General features: G+C 47.1%; 2 protein-coding genes across 5 annotated transcripts in view; both read left to right on the forward strand.

Moving 5' to 3' along the window:
* Window positions 1-7,135, forward strand: part of CBFB (core-binding factor subunit beta) — a 37,717-nt gene extending 30,582 nt beyond the window's left edge. For both annotated transcript variants that reach the window (XM_039721210.1, XM_039721209.1), the window contains exon 6: window positions 4,853-7,135. In XM_039721210.1, coding sequence (XP_039577144.1) covers window positions 4,853-4,875 — 23 coding nt within the window. In that variant the 3' untranslated portion in view covers window positions 4,876-7,135. The remainder of the gene's footprint in view (window positions 1-4,852) is intronic.
* An 8,479-nt stretch (window positions 7,136-15,614) lies between these two features.
* PHAF1 (phagosome assembly factor 1) overlaps window positions 15,615-19,110 on the forward strand; it is a 34,946-nt gene continuing 31,450 nt past the window's right edge. For 2 of the 3 annotated variants that reach the window (XR_005628883.1, XM_039721174.1), the window contains exons 1-2: window positions 15,617-15,683; window positions 15,812-15,933. Coding sequence is in view for 1 of the 3 variants with exons in the window: in XM_039721174.1 (XP_039577108.1) it covers window positions 15,870-15,933 (64 nt within the window). In the remaining 2 variants the exon portion in view is untranslated. Of the gene's footprint in view, window positions 15,684-15,811; window positions 15,934-19,110 lie in introns of all 3 variants that reach the window. The other variant, XR_005628884.1, reaches the window with a different exon arrangement.

Here is a 19,110-nt window from a genome sequence, read left to right on the forward strand (position 1 = left end):
ACAGTGGGACTGCATTATCTTTTCCTGATGAGCTCATGTGGTAAGAGGAGTTGGTTTCCTTAGGTATGTTTGAGGCCTCAGAACATGCACAGGAAGGGGCTGGTTAGAGATGCTTTCTTAAAGTCAGTTTAAGGAGTTTTGTTGGCACAGTTGGAAGCACAATAGACTGCAGCGTGGGGCAGGATTGAGTGGGTGGAGGAGGTGGATGTGTTCTGGCTGTCTTGGCTGCTGGAGGAACTGCTTATGTGCCACCTTCTTTATTGCCCATTTGTTTTCCCTTTGTGCCCCAGTAACAGATGCAAAGCCTCCAACGTGGTTCTTGTTCAGAAAAGTAAATGATAAAACTTGGTGATTTAATGACTCCAAGCTATCTAGTTTATTGAGAAGAAAAATAATATGATGCAGATATTACTGCATCTTATTCTTGATAGGGCTTTCAGTCCATTCCCCTTAGCCTATATTTAGGCTTGGGAAAAGCTCAGACATCAGAGGCTAAAGAGAACAGTGTAAGAAGTACTATAGGCACACTTTTTATGTTTGTTTACTCTCAAGTCAAAATGCTTTTGTTAGTAACTCTTCTCTTTTTTGTCAGTCATTACCCCCATGGTGCCAGCAGTATGAGTTCAGCATGAATAAGTCTAGAGTAGCATTTGATAGGAGGCTTTGAAATGGCTTTTTGCCAAATACGTTCCTGCAATTCTTCCAGTTGGTCATCACTCCCTCTCCAGGGTTAGAGGTTTTCAATGGCTTGTGGCCAGTTACAATTCCTTCTGTGCAGCAGCAGATTTGCATGGCTTCATGTTCTGAAAGCTGAGTGCTAAGTATTTTTCAGTGTTGAAACTCCTGATGTGTCCATCAAGTTAACTCTTCTGTTCCTGGACATTTGGAAGAAAGATGGCATTGTTGGTTAAAATACATTCATTTTTAGGATAATTGCAACTCTGGTGGTATTTGTGTACTAATTACAAGTTTCTCACGAGCAAATATTTGTTATCCTTACACTAAATAACAGATGAAGAACATGTGAAGTAGTGCTCCTTCAAACTTAAAATCAGCGTTTGACTGAAAAAATGAAATACACAGAGAAAAGATGAATAACTGCTGTTTTCTCATGGCTCATTAAGCATGACTCATAGCAGTGTATTCCATTTCCCAATGGCAAAGATAAATGCATCTTTCTTAATTGAAGCAAGTCTCCTTAATCCTTGAGAAGCTGAGCCCATTATTCACTGAGAGTAATACTGGTGCTTTTGTGTGGCAGCAAAAGGTATGCATTTCAAAAATTACAGCAAAAACTGCAGTTTAGAGGATTGATGAGCTATGCTGGGGAGTCCAGGACCCCCAGTGGTGAGAAGTCTGGAAATTGCTGGTTTACATCTATAAAAGGGAAGTTTTAGCTTCCTGTAATAGGCTGAGGAGAACCAGCAGATACTACCCTACTGATAGTCACACTCTTCCTGCAAGGGAGTGTTAAGGATCTCGTGGCATTTCTTATGGAAGTTGTATTTTGCCAATTGTCAGTGGACAAAAATAGCACCCAGTGCTTCTTGCTCCACAGTGTGCTTCCTGTCTTTGTACAAAGTGATTTTCCTAGTCTTTACCAAGCATCTTTTATTTTTTTCTATTTTTCTTTCAGCATGAGAAGCCCAGTTGTAGTTGCTGTATACTGAGCACGCTGTGCCCTGGCAGAATGCTGTGGCTGCTAGAACAAGGCTGCTTCACACGTTGTCTTTTTGCACAGTAGTAGCACAAGGAAAGGAGGGAGCCTGAGTCAGAGCTGTCATTCCAACGTGTTGCAGTTGCTTTTGTCAGTCCCCACTTACAGAATTGCAAAATTACACCTTTATCCACATACACTGTTGTAAGATATTGTAATGACTGTTTTTGGTATATTTGAGGGTCATTTGTCATGCCTTTTGCATTTCACTTGAAAGGGCAAATCTGGTAGTTGTTCACTAGTGGCTTCTGCAAACTCTACAAGTAGCAATGAGGTCACGAATCATGCAAATTCTTTCATATGCTTTGAAAGAAAAGGCCACTTTGAGCAAAGCATAAATGCAACCATATGCTCATATCTTGGAGCCTTCGCTGAAATTTGACAATAAAATTGCTGTGCATATGATTTGTTTTCTGAAGAAGAAACACTGTTGTTTTTAGAGCAGTAGTATAGCAGCAATTAACTTGCTGGTCTTTTCTAGTTAAGTGTAAAAATGTTTATTGAATGCCAAATTGGTAGAAGTAAGATTTTGGTAATTGTTAAAGACAGTGCATGTCTTTGTTTCCTTTTAGAGGAAAGAGGCAGCAGTAAAACCAGAAGCGGTCTTGTCACAGTCTGTTCAATAGAAGGGTATGCAAAATAGAACTGTTGCTGTTTTGTTAATCTTGGTACAACTCTTAAATTAGCCTGGGAGTATCTATTCAGGCTTGATGAACAACCATTTCATATGAAGAAAATATTTAGAGCACCGTTCACTTTTCTGTTGAAGGAAAAAGGAAGTGTGGGGCTTCCTTCAGTGATTTTGATAGTCATAGCTGAATGATTTGGCTTTTGGAAATAATGTAAAAAGCTTAATTAAATTCCATCTTGTGTCTCTACAAAGAGGACAGTGTGCAGAAGTTGTTTCAAGGACCTCAAAGAATATGCCCTTAAACACTTGAAATCATCAGTGCTATGTGGTGATTAGAGCAGTTTGCTTTAATGTGATTCCTCAGAAAGATTACTGAGAAGTCTGTGGGTTTGTGCACCAGCAGTGGTGTTGGTTCTCACCTTCAGATTTCTTCTGCAAGCAGGAGAAGCAGATTGTTCCTTCAGAGTACAACTAGTGCAGATAGAACAGAGCAAAAAGATTGGCTCACTCTTAATTATCTAAAGTGCAGCCAACACTGAATACATAAATGTAGTAGGTAGCAATTGTGATATTTAAGTTAGTGGAGGTGTTTCCAAAGCAATGGTGGCAGTGTGACCACTGAGGAGAGTGCAGGAGGGGATTGTCTGCTCTGGAAACATGCTGGTTACTAGAGGGATTTATTGAATTAACTCCATGTGCATCAGAAAGGGACCATTGCACACGAAAGGAGAATGTAACTTTAAATTGGCTTTTAAATAGGAGAAGGAAGCAGCAGTTCTCTGTCTGGGTGCAGCTAACCTAGTGCACTGGGAGCATACAATTAGGCAGACAAGAAGAATGGTAGATAAGGGAGGAAGAAGTGAACAAAGAAAGAATGGTCTGAGTTGGGAAAAGTGTCAGCAGTGCATGCCAGAGGGTCTGGAGTGAGCAGGCTGTGCTTGCTCACCCTTTGGAATGGGAGTGCAGCAGCAGCACCCAGATAAGGAGGAAGAAGTGAACAAAGAAAGAGTGGTCTGAGTTGGGAAAAGTCAGCAGTGCATGCCAGAGGGTCTGGAGTGAGCAGGCTGTGCTTGCTCACCCTTTGGAATGGGAGTGCAGCAGCAGCACCTCGTGAGCTAGGGCAGCTGCTGTGCTGTGGGGAGGCTTCCTCTCTGTCAGTAACTGGGGCTCACAAGAGCCCAGGGAACACCCAAGAGCAGCACTTGTGCCCCTGTTTGTCACAGCTCTGTTGGAGTACTCGTGTTGTTCAGTGTGGTGGTGCCAACACAGTAATTGCTTGAAGGGTATTTCAGTGGCACAATGCCTGTGTTAAGGCTTTCAGGAACATAGGAAAAGTCTTATAGAACAGGGAAGTTGTCACTGGTTTGCATTTTTTAAAGCCCTGAATATGGCAGGTTATTGCAGCTGATGGGGGCACTCAGAATAAAGCTTGTGTAGTGACACCTTCCACCAGCTGAGAATGTGGCCAGAGACTGGGTCATGTGGCAGTGACAGGCCATGGTGCCAGCTATTCACTCTGTAAACCTTAAATAAAAGTGCTGGTACTAAAATGTCTTAAAAAACAGCTAGCATGTGTTAGATGTTCTCAGAGTCGAAGTATGGTTTTAAAATTTTAAGGAAATCAATGTTTTCAAGTATTTACGTGCAACATTTGTGTGTGCTGTACCTGTGTACAGGTAGAGAAAGTAGATAATTGTGTCTTTTACTGTTACTGACCATTCTTAATTACCTCTTTGCAATGTCATTAACTCAAACTGTTTAACAGAATAATTTATTTAAAGGAGAACTTACATTACTTTTGTTTTAATACAGGGGTGTGCAATCCTATGTCAGTTTTCTCAGTTTGTTGACTTTGCAGGTTCACCGAAGAAGGAAGCAGTAAAATCCCAGCTTTTATGAAGTGTTAAAATGTGTGTCCATCTATGGATTAAATTGTGCTCATATGTTACTATAAGTCTCTTGATCCTAGAAGAAGCTAAAGTAAATGTTTTCCTCATAAAATTACCTGTAAATGATGTGATGTACTCTATCTCGTATTGTAGCCTTTCTCCCTAAAACTGACGGAAAAGGTTAACAGAAGGGAATTTTACAGGAAAGAAAATTATTTTTAGAAGAAGAGACACAAAATTGTTACCTAACTATTGTGGGAGTCTCTTGCTGATTGCTGAAGCAATGTTTGAAGCCTGGCAGTGTGAGTGTGCACGTGTGTGAGCACGAGCACACAGTCCCTGCTGGGAGCTCTGGGCCGGGAGGGGAGGCACAGCAGGCTCTGAGCCCCTCGGGGACAGGGGCTGCCAGACCCTCAGCCCTCCTGAGAGCCCACCTGCTCTGGGGGGCAAACTGACCTGGGGGCAAAGCATGATTTTGATGTTAAAAAGTACTGCTCGAATTGTAAAGTTTCTGCCTGGTTATGGTCTGGTTGGTTATGGTCTTAGTTGTGTTAATATACTGAATTAGAGACCTGCTCATTCCTGGCAGCTGATCCTGTGTGTTTGTTACTGCAGGCAAGAAGACAGCAAGACCCTAGTCCTGGCTCCAACCTGGGCAGCGGCGATGATCTCAAACTTCGTTAATGGGCAGCAGGCGTCCCACGGCTCTGCACACGTGCATTGCTTCTACTTGGCAAAGGATTGAATAAAAGACCAGAAACTGTGATAACTGGGTATATTATGGTCTGTTTCCTGACCTGCGGCAGTCAAAGTCACCACGAACTGCCATGGTTTGCACTATGTTTATGTTACCATACCTGCATTTCCCATTTTAAGCATGTAGCCAGTGGCAATTCGAAATTTTGTTTTTCTATGCAAACTTATTTTTGTTGGCACTATTTTAGTGAAATGGAAACTTATGCAGCTATAAAACCATTTTTCTCGACTGTAATAAAAATTGTCACTTAAAAATAGGTCAAGATATTACAGATTTAGAACAACTTCTGTTTTTGTTTTTGGTTGGTTTTTTTTTGTAAACTGCTGGAAGCCAATGCATTCCAAGCTTAATTTTTTAATATGGGCTATTGGAATTTTGATTGTCCTTATTGTGTTCCTGCTTTATTTTAGATAATGCATTCTTATCTTTCTTTCAGTTTTCTTTTTTCTAAATTTGCAAGACCTTATTCAAACTGCTGACATTATTTTGCATTATTTCCAAGCTAAACCCAGTGAATCAGAGCTGTTGGAATCAGTTTTCAAACTTTGTGGGTTTGTAAACGTTACAGTTGCAGTATTCATTTAACTGCTAACAATTCATTGGTTCCACTTTTAAAATTATAAAAAACTTAAAATGTATATTCTCATGCATTAATGCATTCTGCCCCATTATCTGTCTTAGATTTTATTCTGTTCCAAGTGAGTTTGGGTGGCTGTTATACCCTGTATATAGTGCTTTACTGAAACTCAGAGGAAGTCGCAGGCTGGCTTCTGTTTTATTCAGGGATTTTTTTAACTAGTTCTTCAAAGGGATACTGCAACTCCACAATCAGATTCAACAGTGTTTAAACTGGGAACAAAAGTGATCAGCTGCCAAGGTGATATGTATTGAATCATGTTTAAGATAACTGCTTTAAGTATATTTTATATCTTAGGCTTTTTGTAAAGTTGTGCTGAATGGTGAAAAGCTGAGATGAGCTTGTGTGCAGGAGTCTCATACTGCACATAGGCCCCTTCTATTAAATCTTATGCAAATTAAGACTGTTGCAGTATATATTGCATTTTCTAACAGGGTAAGATTTGGGATGAATTAATGTATGAAATAATCTTGTTTTATTTGGGGTGATGGTGAATGGACTTGCTCCAAAGATTTCATTGCATCCAATATTTGAAGAAAATGGATTAGAAATGTGATGTCATTTGGCTTTGTTAAAATGTGGTGCTTCCTGTACAGCCTGATTGATTGAAATGTCACTTAAATACCTTTTTAAAATAAGGGATCTGAATCCAGTATTTTAAGAATTATTTTAAAGGTAGAAACTCTATATGGTTAGAACAGTTAATTCTTAATTAAATTCTATAATTAAGACAATTATACATTCCTCATTAATGGAAAAACAATTAATGCAAAAGAGGTCTTGCAAAAATGTAAGCAGATGTCAATGTGAAGGAGAATCTTTGTATGTTAATAATATGAATATTTAACATTCACTTAAAAATGTCATTAACTGTAAACTGTGAGAATGTCATCAAATAGAAATATTTTGATACTTCAATTTAAATGTGATTCACCTGAAAGATAATCTTTTTCACTCTGTGGCCACATATTCTTCTTGCTCTTCTTCCCCCAAAGAAATAATTTTTCTAAAGTGTTTCTGCAAAGAGTTATTTAAGGGACACACGCATGCATCCGCACGCATCCCTAGCCTTGGATCTTCTCTGCCATCTGTGTATTTTTGATGGAATAGTCTGAAGATTTATTTTAAAAGGTTTTCCTAACGTTTCAGACGGTGGTTTTAAACCATAAGTACACAGGAAATGACGCTATCAGATATTAACGTTGCTATCTCTGTGTAAATACTGAACTTTCCCTATCATCATTTAGCATTCTGCTGCTTTCCATATCTTAATGCTGGCATTAAGATCACAGCCCTTACCCTCTGCTGGTTAGTGCAGACTTTTTAAAGTGCATTTTAAGTTATTGATGCAATTTGATATTTTTCATAATTTCTATTTAAACTGAAGTTGCATCATCTTTCTTGAATTCATCTCCTGTAAGAGTTGCCTTAAGCTACAGGATTGCTTTTGCTACTTTTTGTGTTGTATGTTTAACTTTCATAATAAACTTCTGTGTAGTGAAAACGAGGTGCTGTAAGTTTATTTGACTCCCTGGTAGTCCCTGCTGGCATATTTCGTTTAGGTGCAAGGCTGCCTTGCTGTCCGTGGCTAAAGCAGTGGTGACATCCAGTGGTCACTTCTCTAACTGACCCCTCTCCTCTGCCGTGCTCAGCTGCTGGCTGGGAGCAGCCTTTGATAGAAGGGTCTGCAGTGGGGAAAATGTGGATTTTGCTGCCCTAAAATTCTTGTTTCTTGAAACTGATACTCCCTTCTTACTCTGAAAGCATGGATCTGCTCCAGGGGCCCCAAGCAAGGGGCTGTGTGAGCTTACAGAGTGCTGTTTGTGGGCACATTGTGAGAGCAGCCACCAAACCTTGTTAATTGTGCTGCTTTGCTGCTGTTCAAGGGGGGAACCAGGGGAATTACACGTGTAAGCTCAGGAAATGTGGGAAAGTTCTGTGGGGAAAATATGAATGTTGTATGCTACACCTGAAAACCTTCTGGAGCTGCTAAAATTTTAGGTGGTATAACTTCAGATAGCTGACACTGACTGACTGACAGTGGTTAAGGCCTGAAATCAGGCAGAGGATTGCTTGTTTCCTGACAATGCTGTAGGAATATTTACAGGCAAAAGGATAACAAGTAACCTTATTTTAGAGTTTTACCACCTGGCTGTGAACAGACCAGAGAGCACCAAAGGAAAACAGCACTGCTGTGACCTGTGGCTTTCCTGGAGATGTTCTGCAGTGTCAAAGGGAGGGAGCTTCTGAAAGAGACAAACAACAAGCCATGCTGCTCTGCTTCTCTTGCTGATGGTAAATGGTCTCCAGGCAGTGTTTTAAAGGTATCTGCAAGCAGCTGTTCATAAAGCCATTGGGCAATTTGTCCATTTACCTGCAAGCTCGTGGAAGGGTTCACTTTTCTGCTCAAGGCACATCACATGTGGATGAGTCCAGTACTTGTACAGCCTTTTCTTGGCTGAAGGTGAAGGACAGGGGCACTTTGTCCTCTGGCTCTTCCTAGGTGGAATTTGCCTCTCAAGTGTGTGACTAGCAAAGGGAATCTGAAAATCTCCCTGTGTGAGGCACATACAGCAGAAAAGAATTTCAAGAGCATTACAATCCAGTGCCTTAGGGATGGCTGTCCTTGATGTGGGAGTGAAAGACCACTGGAAATGCTGGAACTCACTGGAATTGAAAAGGATGTCAGGACCTGGAGCCCAACCACTGCAGGTGAGGTGTGGTCACTTCCAGCTGTGTTTTTTAATCCCTTGTTCTTACATGACCTCTTCTGAACCCAAGAGAACAGAGTATTAACTGTTTCTCAGAATTCTGAAATAGTTTGGGTTGAAAGGGAGCTCATCTAGTTCCAACATCCCACTAGACCATGTTGCTCTGAGCCCCATCCAGTTTGGCCTTGAACATTTTCAGGGATGAGGCATCCACCGCTGCTCTGGGCCTCACCACCCTCACAGGGAAGAATTTCTTCCTGATACCAAATTTAAACCTCTCCTCTGTCAGTCTGAAGGCATTTCCCCTTGTCCTGCCAGTCCATACACTTGTCAAAAGTCTCTCTCCAACCTCTTTGCTTACTGGGAGGGCTCTGAAGTCTCCCTGGAGCCTTCTCCAGGCTGAACTATCTACACAGGAGCAATGCTCCAGCCAACAGAGCTTCTTTGTGTCTCCTCTGGGCTTGCTCTAGCAGGTCCATGTCCTTTTGTTAAGGACCCCAGGGCTGGATGCGTGCTCCAGCCCTCAGAGCTTCTTTGTGGTCTCTGGGCTTGCTCCAGCAGGTCCATGTCCTTTTGTTAAGGACCCCAGGGCTGGATGCAGCATTGCAGGTGGGGTTCCCGATGTTTAGTCCCTTTTCTGAAGTCCTCAAGACATGGATAAGCAGGTTTCCTAGTTTCTCTGGAAGGAAACAGCAGCTGTCCCGGGCTCATGCTCCCCTTTCTGAAAGCAGAAAACTGAGAAAATGAACTGTGAGTGAAAACAGCAGCTTTTCTGTTCCTGCAGACCTGTGATGGTTTGTCTAATAACAAGCCTCGTTCAGGTGAGGGCTGGGAAGTTGGATGAAGATGTGGTTTCAGAGAACTCCAGAACTGCATGGCCTGGGATGACCTTGGCAGGACTTGTATGTATTTTTTGTTTGCTGTTAGTTCAGGACTCCGCTCTGTCATAGATGTTTTAAAGAATCCATCCTGTCTGCACAGAACTGGGACCAGTTTCTGTGAAGTTGCATTATTTTGTTACTACATTTCCAATGCAAATAAGAGAATGACAGAAATGGCTTCAAGGATGGGAATTGCAGTGAGAAGTCAGAGCAGAGTGAACATTTGCATGGGCAACATTTCTCATAGCTCATTTGCCTGACATCCTGTCTTCACACTGCCACCAAATGTAAATCCCAGGCCATGCATATTCATCAACTGCTGCAGCTCAGAGCTGCTCAGGGTTTAAGTAACTATTAAATAGGTTTCTCAATTACAGGTTGAGATAAGTGAATTTTCAGAATTGCCTTAGGCTCATTTCTTAAAGCTCAGGAGTGAGTGGTGGGGGGGAATAGCACAGAAGAGCTGAGTGCTGCCTCTCTGGTGCTGTCACCTGGCACAGTGGATGGCTGGGGAAGGGAGTGGGAAACCAGAACACTTCTTGCTCAGTTTTGTGCCTCTTTCTGGGCTGGTCCAGAGTTCACCACAGCTGGTGAGAATTCTGCCAAGTCTTTGTTGCTTCCCACAACTCTTCTGATATGTAACTCTTTTCTGTCCTTGATGATGGGGTCTTGGAGGACCCCAGAATGGGTTTTCCTGGGGCTTCACTTTCTCTTGTTCTACAGGCCCTGATTCTCTGCTTTTCATGGGAGCTGGTGGCTTTGCCACCTTTCCCCCTTTGCAATCTTCTTCCCTGGAGCAGGTCATGGGTTTAACTTGAAAAGAGAAAGACCTTCTAGAGATGGGGCAAAATTTACACCTGAAAGCTCCTGGCTTTTCCAGCTGTTACCCACTGGCTTGCTGGGAGAGTCTGTCCCTCTGAGCCTTTCCCACCTGCATGTCCAACCCTTTCAGCTTTTGTTATTCATACCTTACAAAAACCCAGCAAAGTCTAGGCATGGAGAAACAAGCTGTGTGAGGGAACCAACTTTGCCAGTGGGATGCACTTGTACCTGATCACTTCCCATGTGACTGTCACTGAAGCAGATGACTGGGGTGGTTCTGCTGCCACCATTGCAGGATTTTGGAAGCATTTCAGGGCTTTAGCCCCTCACAGCAGTGGTGTACAGGAGGAGTGACATCCTAATGAAAACCCAGGAGCTCTTAGCTTGGAGGAGAGCAGAGAGGTTGGTGGGGGGAATGTGGGTTTGCTGCTGGATTGCAAAAAAAGCTGTGTAGGGGGACAACTTACCAGAAGACAATTCTTAATAAAGAGGCAGCTCTACCAAGAAACACCAGACTTGCCATGACCTCAGGGCCAGAAGGCTGCTGAGTATCTCACTTCCCAGAATTGTGCCACCTGCCCAGAGGAAGCACCAGGTTCCCTCCCACCCCACCAAGAACAGCCTGTCCTTCACTCCAGCCCTGCTCCCCGATGGCCCCTGCACAGGGCAGCACTGCAGTGACACCTGCTCTGGAGATGAGATACTGCAACCCCCTTCCAGCTCCATCCAGATCCTCACTGGCCTCCTCCAGTTGTCCCAGCCAGCCAGAGGGTTGCCACCAGCCTGCAGACAGCTGGGTAGCCTGTCCATGGAGCCAGGAGCCTGTGCCCACAGCTGCTGTGGCCCAGGAGGATGGGGATAGCTGGGGATGCTCAGACCTGCATGTGATCCAGCTCCAGGTCACAGAATCATACAGTGCTCAGGGCTGCAAGAAATCTTAGAGAGCATTTATTCCACCCCCTGTGATGGACAGAGGAGATTCCAGGTCCTTTGCTCTGGCTGTGTTTGAGGTCTGGGGGCCAGGGAAGGGAGGGATGGGCAGAGCTGCATGCACAGCCTGTCCCTGAGCTGCCCGTGACTGCCTTCTGCTCAGGTCAGAGCTGCTGCTGAGGAACCCCAACACTTCCTTGGCAGCGACAGCCCCGGCCCAGGGCGCTCGGCGGATCTCCCACACAGAGGAGAGGACAGATCCTCTTTTTGGTTCTGCTTTCAGTTCTGCTCTGCAGAGCACATCTGCTGTGTGACTGCCGGGACCTGGTGCTGGTGGTCCCGTCGGCTGCGTGACTTTCTGAAACCACCATCCCGGCAAGGTGCCTCATCACCAGCTCCTTCAAACCCCTCCACGTCCAGGTCTCTGCTCAGGGAGGGGTGTGCCAGCAGGACCTTGGGGCACTGCACTGGGAGGAGGCTCAGAGAGTATCTCTGCTGTTGGTTCTGTCCACCACAGCCCATGAGTAAGATCTGAGTCACACCCTCGCTGCTCGTTCACCAGAAGTTGGTGACAAAATGGGCAGAGATCTCCAGGGGCTCTGGGAGGGCTCCTGCAGCTCTGACTCACCTTCCTTCTAATGATGAAACCCCAAACACCAGGGCTGGAGCAGGCTGGTGTAGGGGCTGACCCTCTTCCCTGCTTCTCATACCATGCTCCATGGCCCTTCCTCATCATCAGCTGTGACAATCAAACATCCCTTTTGGAAATGTGTCTGGAGGGGAAACTGAGCCCAGGTGAAAGCCCTGCAACACGTGCAGCACTCCTGGATCCATAAACCCTTGCAATAAGGGGTTTGGGGATTCTGTAGAATCCCCAAATCCATCTTTTACCTTTTTTTTTCTTTCCCCATAAAACCTGCTTGGATCTTTTTTTTTTTTTTTTTTTTTTTTTTTTTTCAGAATCCCTGTGTTTTTCCCTAGGGTAAATTTTCCCCACCAGTTTCCAATGCGTGATTAAAACCCCAGTGCCTGGCTGGGCAGCAGCTGAAGGCAGGATGCAGCAGCCACAGAGGCTCCTGGAAGGGCTGGTGGTCTCTCACAGCAGCTGCTGAGACCACTGGCTCCGTGCTGAGTGACCCGGGAAGGAGCCGGTGCCCATCACCGGTGCTCATTCCCGGTACCCATCCCTTGTGCCCGTCCCCGGTGCCCGTTCCCTGTACCCATCCCTGGTGCCCATCCCCTGTGCCCATCCCCGGTGCCCCGTCCCCGGTGCCCCGTCCCCGGTGCCCATTCCCGGTGCCTGTCCCCTGTGCCCATCCCCGGTGCCCGGTCCTGCCGCAGCCCGGGCTGCGCTCCCTGCCCGCGCCGGGCAGAACGAGACACCAGCGCATCTGTTTCTCATGAAGCCGGAGCCGGTTTAGGTCTGGCCCTGCACGAATCAGAGCTTTTGAAATACATCTGGAGTTGTGTGAAGGAATTGTGCCGGGCGGGGGGCGCTGCCCGGGGCGCTGCAGGGAGCTGCTGCCCTGTGCTGAGCAGCCCCCCGAGGCCGGCCTGAACTGCTGCTCCTTTCCTTCTCGGGAATGCTCCATCCCTCCTCCTCAGCCCCTCGCTGCCGGGGTGACTGAAACCCACCGGGCACGGCACGGCACGGCACGGCACGGCACGGCAGGGCTGGCTCAGCCCAGGCGAGGAGCGGAAAAGCGGAGCCCGGGGAAGGTTCGGGTTGGTGCTGCCAGCAGCCCCAGCCCGCAGGGAGCCCCAGCCTGGCACTGCCCAGCTCGGTGGGACCCGAAACCCTCGGCTGTGGGATAAATCCCCATGAGGAGCTGGGATAATCCCCCCTCGGAGAGCGCAAGGCTGGAGCTGCCAGCCCTGCTTGGATCCATTCCTGTTGCCAGCCCAGCGCCTCGCAGCTGGAAACGCACCTCCAAAAAGCCAGAGCAGCTTCAGAGCTCTGTAGCAAATACCTTTCCTGCAGCGGGATCAGCGCTGCACGGCTGCTGGCAGCCGGTTTTCGGGAGCAGCCCGGGCAGGTGTGCCCGCACCCGGCCGCGTGTGCGGCTCCCGGGCCCGTCGGGAGAGGGCAGCTCGGCCCCGCTCTGCCCCCCCGGCTGCCGCTTTCTGCCTGCTTCGAACCGGCTGGGCTGAAAAGACCGGCTCTCCTCAGCCGACACTTCTCCGTAGAATTTAGAAAAATAACTCAAGTTAAAAAAAATTCTGAAAGAATTTAGAAAAAAATCGGTAAAAATCCACGAGTCCCCTATAGCTGCTGATCTCACCCCAAAATGTGATGGCATCACAAGGCTTTGGTGGAAGCATCTCCGATGGATGCACACACTGCCATTCACTCAGTCAGAAACACTAACAACAGAGCCGGGCTTTAAAAATTGATTATGATTTTCAGGAAGCTGTGCATTGGCTCCTGAGCCCTGGGGCTGAATTTTCCAAGAAGAGCTCCATAGTCTGGAGAGTAAGAAAGGTAATTTTATCCTTTTAAAATTTAGGTTTTGCCTGTCACAAGCATTGCCAAAATGATGGTGCTTTGCCCAATCTGCCTCAGAAGTGCCAGAGCTGGCAGTGCCCAGCCCTTCTCCACTTAGCCTGGGGCTTGGGTTGGTGTATGAAAACAGGAGAGGCACACTCAGAAAGAATTTCCTTTTTTCTGCCATTGTATTTGGCCTTTATTCTCTTTGGTGAATTGGTCTTGCACTTGTGATACTCTCCTACAAAGGATGCTGAATCTTTTTGAATTAAAGCCCAGACTGTTGCAGCTCCCAGATTGCAGCACTGGGCATCCAAAGGGCATCACCAAACACAGGAATGAGGTGGGGAAGGGTTTCTGCAAAGCCCACCTGATCTGCAGCCACCTGTTCTCCACCAGCACCTCAACCTGAGGGCTACACTTGCCGTGGACCTGCTTAAAAGTATTTTAAAAACTGTGCTTTGTATTCTATTAAATGAATGAGGCATGCTAAGTTTCTAGCTACACTTGGTGAATTTGGCTTGTACTCGTGATACTCTCCTACAAAGGAGGCTGAATCTTTTTGAATGAGGCATGCTAAGTTTCTAGCTACATATTTATTCTCTCAAGGACACCCTTTATGGGTGTCACAATATGAACTTACATATAAAAATACACAAATACTGTAAATATACAAATTGATATGTATTCCATACATCTACATGAGCTGGAGAGAGGCAAGTGGCTCACAAGGATTAGCTCTGCTCCCAGGAGAGGAAAGGCTAATTCCTGGTTTTGAGCCAATAAAGATGTGTCAGAGGGCTGGAGTGAAGGGGAAGCATTGGCAGCACCTCTGTGCTTTTCAGCATATTAAGATGTCACCATGCTTGGATTAAAAAAAAAAAAAAAAAGCAAGCAAGGCATGAATAATAAATAGAGCAACATGCAGCTGACTTCAAGGGAAAACTAATTTCCCTGGGGCTTGCTCCACTCCATATACATTAAAATCTCACCTGCTTTGACAGCTCTGTGACCTGAAGAGAGATGCTGAGAAATGTGGTGTTCAGAGCAGAGGCTGGCCAAGGTCCTGCTCCCAAACAAGACTGGGATTTCTTTCCAATGCTTTGATCCCCCCTGCCTGTGGGAAGGAGCCACAGTACAAGCCTAGATGAAATTATGTCTGACTATTTAAAAAAAAATATGCAGCCCTCAAATTTCTGTGTTGGGCTGCCTGAAATTTCTGTGTGTGCTTTCCTGGTGTTTTCTGTCCTGCTGTGGGACAGTCCATGATGGGGCTGCCCTGCTGCAGACCTTGCTGGGACATGGTGGGCACAGGGATGGGGTGTGGGGTCAGGCTGGGATTTGAGGGTCTGGCTTCCACCCTCAAATAAATGTGGAAAAAATGCATTTCTCCCACTCTCTGCTCCCTCCTGGAGCCTCAGAAGGAGTTACAGCTGCTTCCACACCCTCCTGAGTTTCCATCACTCGTGCTGCCCTGCTCCAGAAGAGAGTCACTTTGTGTGAGCATGGCATGGGTCCATATCCTTGGTTTTTCTTTTAGTTTATGCTTATTTGGGCAATGCTTGACCTGGTGCCTTTTATCTTGGATCAAGTTTCCACCATAAAAACGAGGTGCTCTGTCCCAGGTGGTGGCACATCCCGGCAGGCTGGGACAGTTCGGTTTCCTCCTCCTTCCGTGGATGTTCCTGGCACCTGGGGGCTTTGGGCGTAACCAGAGCAGGGTCCTGCCAGCTGAGCCCCATCCCAAGGGAAACCTGGGCTTTCCTGGGCCAGCACTCTCGGCTGGCACTGCGCCTGTTTGCTCAGACAGCGCTGCACGCCGCTGACCTCGTTACTCCCTCACCCCGGCTGAGTCACCCCGAGCGCAGCCCGGTGACTTCGCTCGTGCCTCTGACTAATGCCTCCCGAACTCTTCTTTCCTCCGCTCTGCCCTTGCAGCTGGGAGGCCGGGATGGCCCTGGGTACTGGTCTGGGCTGGTTTTTCTGTTATTCTGTTTCGGATCCCGAGGTTATCCTGCAGCCGGGGCTGCTGCAGCTCCGAGCCGCGCCTGCCGACAGGGCCGGCCGGGACTCGAACCCGGGTCTCCCGCTCTCCGAGCCGACGCCCTCCCCCCTCGCCCACGAACGAAAGGCGGGGCTCACCCCCAGCCCCGCCCTCTGCCCGCCCCGCGCGGGCGCGCCTGACGACGGCTGCAAAGCACTTTTTCAGCAGCCGCAAGTGAGGTGAGTGGCGGCCCCGCGGCGCGGGGGGGGTCGGAGCCCCCCCGGCCCCTCAGGCCGGGCCGGGACCGGGAACGGGAACGGGAACGGGGCTCGGGCTGCCCCGCGCTTCCCTCCGCGTCCCTCCGCAGGGTCCGGCGCAGCCTCCCGGTGAGCCGCCGAGCCAGCCCGGCCGCGCTACCTGAGCCAATGCTAGATCTGGAGGTGGTGCCCGAGCGCTCTCTGGGGAACGAGCAATGGGAGTTCACCTTAGGTAAGTGTAAGTGTGCGCTGCCCCGGGCCCCGCGGTGCCGCAGGGGCTCGCCCGGGGAGCTGCAGGGGGAAAGGCGAGCTTTGGCTCTCGCCCCCTTCCGCTGTCGCTAAAAATACTAAAGTACGAGCTTTAAGGCTTTCCTTGTTCATAGTTTCACCTTTGGCTTTTGCGTGCCAGCTTGTGCTTTGTTTATCTGATTGCGTGCTTTCATATGCTCGTTTGCTTTCTTTTGTCTTGCCGTGTGGGACTGGTCATTCTTTTAAATAACTCGGGAAAGAGGAAGCGTGAATGTGCCGATTGTCACCTGAATGTGTGTCAGGTGGTACTGGCAGCTTGGGCTGTGCGCTGATACTGTGGCTGCTGCTTTTCGCTACAAACCCTTCATAAACACCAGCCGAGTTTCACAATTTCTTTGTGTCGCTGTTGGGTTGCGAAATAGTGGAGAAAGTAAACTTTGGTGATATTTTCTCAGGGTTGGATGACAAGTGTTTTCCCCCCAATAATTTGTATTTTTTTATCTTGTTGAGTAGCCCTTCCCTAGCAGTTACTGCTCTGGTTACTGTGATGAGAAAGAACTTTTCCCCGGCTGATGCAGATTTGGCTGGTGCTCAGGCAGGGCACTTAAATGAGCAGCTGAAACGCGATAATGTGGATTCTCTGTGTGTGTTTCCAGGCAGATATTGGCAGTCCTTAAAACTCTCAGAAGGTACTGTAGGTGTCACCTTTGCTGCTGGTGATGTGACATGTCGGTGCTGGCCTCTTTCATTTCCGTTTTCCTCTGTGTGGAGTTAGTGGGGGTGTGGGTTTGGTAGGTGTGAATGAGGCTCTGTGTCACCCTCTGGGTCTGCCTGAACCTGGGCTCCACTGGGCTGCTGCCCTTGTCACCTGTGAGCCAGGGCACAGGCTGTTCCTGGGGACACTGTTACAGCTGCCCTGAGCTGGGCTGGGCTCGGGAGTGGTGCTGTGCCTTGGGGTTGTTTATGTGACACCCATCGAACACAAAGGGCTGTTTGTGCTGCTGTCACTTCAGTCAAGTACAGCTTGATGGTTATGGACAGGGCTCGAGGCTTTGGAGGCTAATTATAGCACCAGGTCCCACCCTTGGAAATCTGGGTGAACTCCTTGTACCCTGGGTATTCTGTGCTCTCAGCTGGTGTGACCTGCCAGCCTTTAGTGCCTGTGTTACCTGGGGAAGAGAACCTCCAGCTGCATACCCTGACTGTGCATCAATACAGAGTACCAGCTCCCCTCCTTTCTCCTTATCAGAACAAGAAAAGAGAACGTGTTTTTCCTTTTCCCAAGCAAAGCCTGTCAGTGCAGCCTCGTGGTTAAAATTCCCCGGTGTCTCTGTGTATGTGCAGCACACACACATGCAGAGCTGTGAGAGGGAGGAAGCTCAGCTGTATTTCTTGGAGTAAACATAGCCACCACGTGATGTGTCTCATATATAATTAGCACGACCTGCTGGTGCAGAGCAGGAGGCTGGCTAGGTATGAGGGTGCTTGGCTCTGTCCTGCACCAGCAGTGGGGTGTGAAGATTGTCCCTGCTGACAAAGCTGCTTCAGCTCTGCTGGTGTAAATGGGACTCTCTCACTGCCAGCACTGTTCCACTCATTCTTTGTGTAGCTCTGCTCTTAGCAGGACTAATGGCAGTATTCCTGAACTGCTGCTGACTCTGGCTTCCAGTGCTGTGCCCACGATGGAGATGACTGAGGGGAAATGCCAGGAAAATTTTGTACATGACTTTTTGGATTCTGTTTCTGGCTCCAGTGTTGACTCACTGTGTGACTAGAGCATAAAAAATTTAACCAAGACTGAGTTTAGATACCTGTGCCACTGCACCTCTTGGGCTGCATTCCTGCTGTTTTAAAGGAGAACAATTAAATACTTACTCTGTAGTGCCTATAGCTATATTATTAGTGTTTGAGATGTATAATTTCTAAGGTCTACTTGCATTTCTCTTGGGCTTTATACTTTCTTTTCCTACTGAGTTTCATGTATATTTATTTAATGTACTCTGATTCATCTTAGGTTTTTCTTGTATTTTTCTTCTAATTTTTATTCACATCTCTATCCCCATCCCTTCAAGCCAGACAGTCTTGGCATAGGCTGGTGCTTCAAGCCATGATGCTCCTGACCAGTGTGAGGGAACTGTCTTGTGCTGCTTGTATCACTCAGCATGCAGAAGAGGAAAGGTGTGACACAGGAGCCCTAGCACTGGTCTTTGTGGGCAATACTGCCATGGCTCAGTTTGGTTGACTGTCTGGAAAACCATGTTTGCTTCCCCATTCCCCCTGACTGATGAGCAAGGGAAAAAGAATTCTTTGTTTTCCTCTTTGACTGCAAAGGCTGACGAATGTTGAGGAAAAAGGGGGTGTTGTGTGTGAGAAGACTGGAGAAAAAGAGCTCATTTTTTTATTCTTCCTTTGACTTTCTAGAAGCAAATGGAAGCAGAGGGAGGACACTGGCTGTTCAACACATTCTGGGTCCTGTAAACTGTTCCTGGAGAATTTGGGTTGCTCACTGTAGCTCTGCTAAGCAGCTGCATGGCCAAATCTGTTTGGTTCTCAGTGACTGAAAACTGAACCAAGGCAGTCCATGTCCATTTGCTTGCAGCCTGAGAAAGCTGTGAGTAAGAGAGTCACATGAGCCCTCTGTTTGCACACTTGGCAGCCCAGGATTGCATCAGTTTACGTGGAACTCGGTGTTTCTGCACTTCTTGAGCTTTTTGAGTGAATCCCCACGGCTGCTGCGCCAGTGGCCTCTGGGCCCTGTCAGCTGTGCTGCCTGGGCTTCAGCCTGTGCCACTGGGTTATTTTTTAACTGAGCCCATGGTCTTTTACATCTTCTATGAATACTGACTTAGAACGTGAGATTTGTACTCTTCAGCCAACCTTACTTTTTTTCTGCTTTAACTGAGCCCATGGTCTTAGCTCTGCAAGTCTTCTGTGAATACTGACTTAGAACGTGAGATTTGTACTCTTCAGCCAACCTTACTTTTTTTCTGGATTCATACTTTTTGCTAGGTTGAGAAATGTGGAACTTCTACAGCAGCATCTTTGATCTGAGCTTCTTGCTGCTATTCATGTTTCTGTTCCATTTTGAAAATATTATCTAATACATAATAACTGTCCTCTTCCAACTCTGCTGCCTAGACTACAAGGCAACTGCTATTTC

Source organism: Passer montanus, unplaced genomic scaffold, assembly GCF_014805655.1.
Source record: "Passer montanus isolate IOZ18808 unplaced genomic scaffold, ASM1480565v1 scaffold45, whole genome shotgun sequence".
In the NCBI taxonomy this organism is placed as follows: Eukaryota; Metazoa; Chordata; class Aves; order Passeriformes; family Passeridae; genus Passer; species Passer montanus.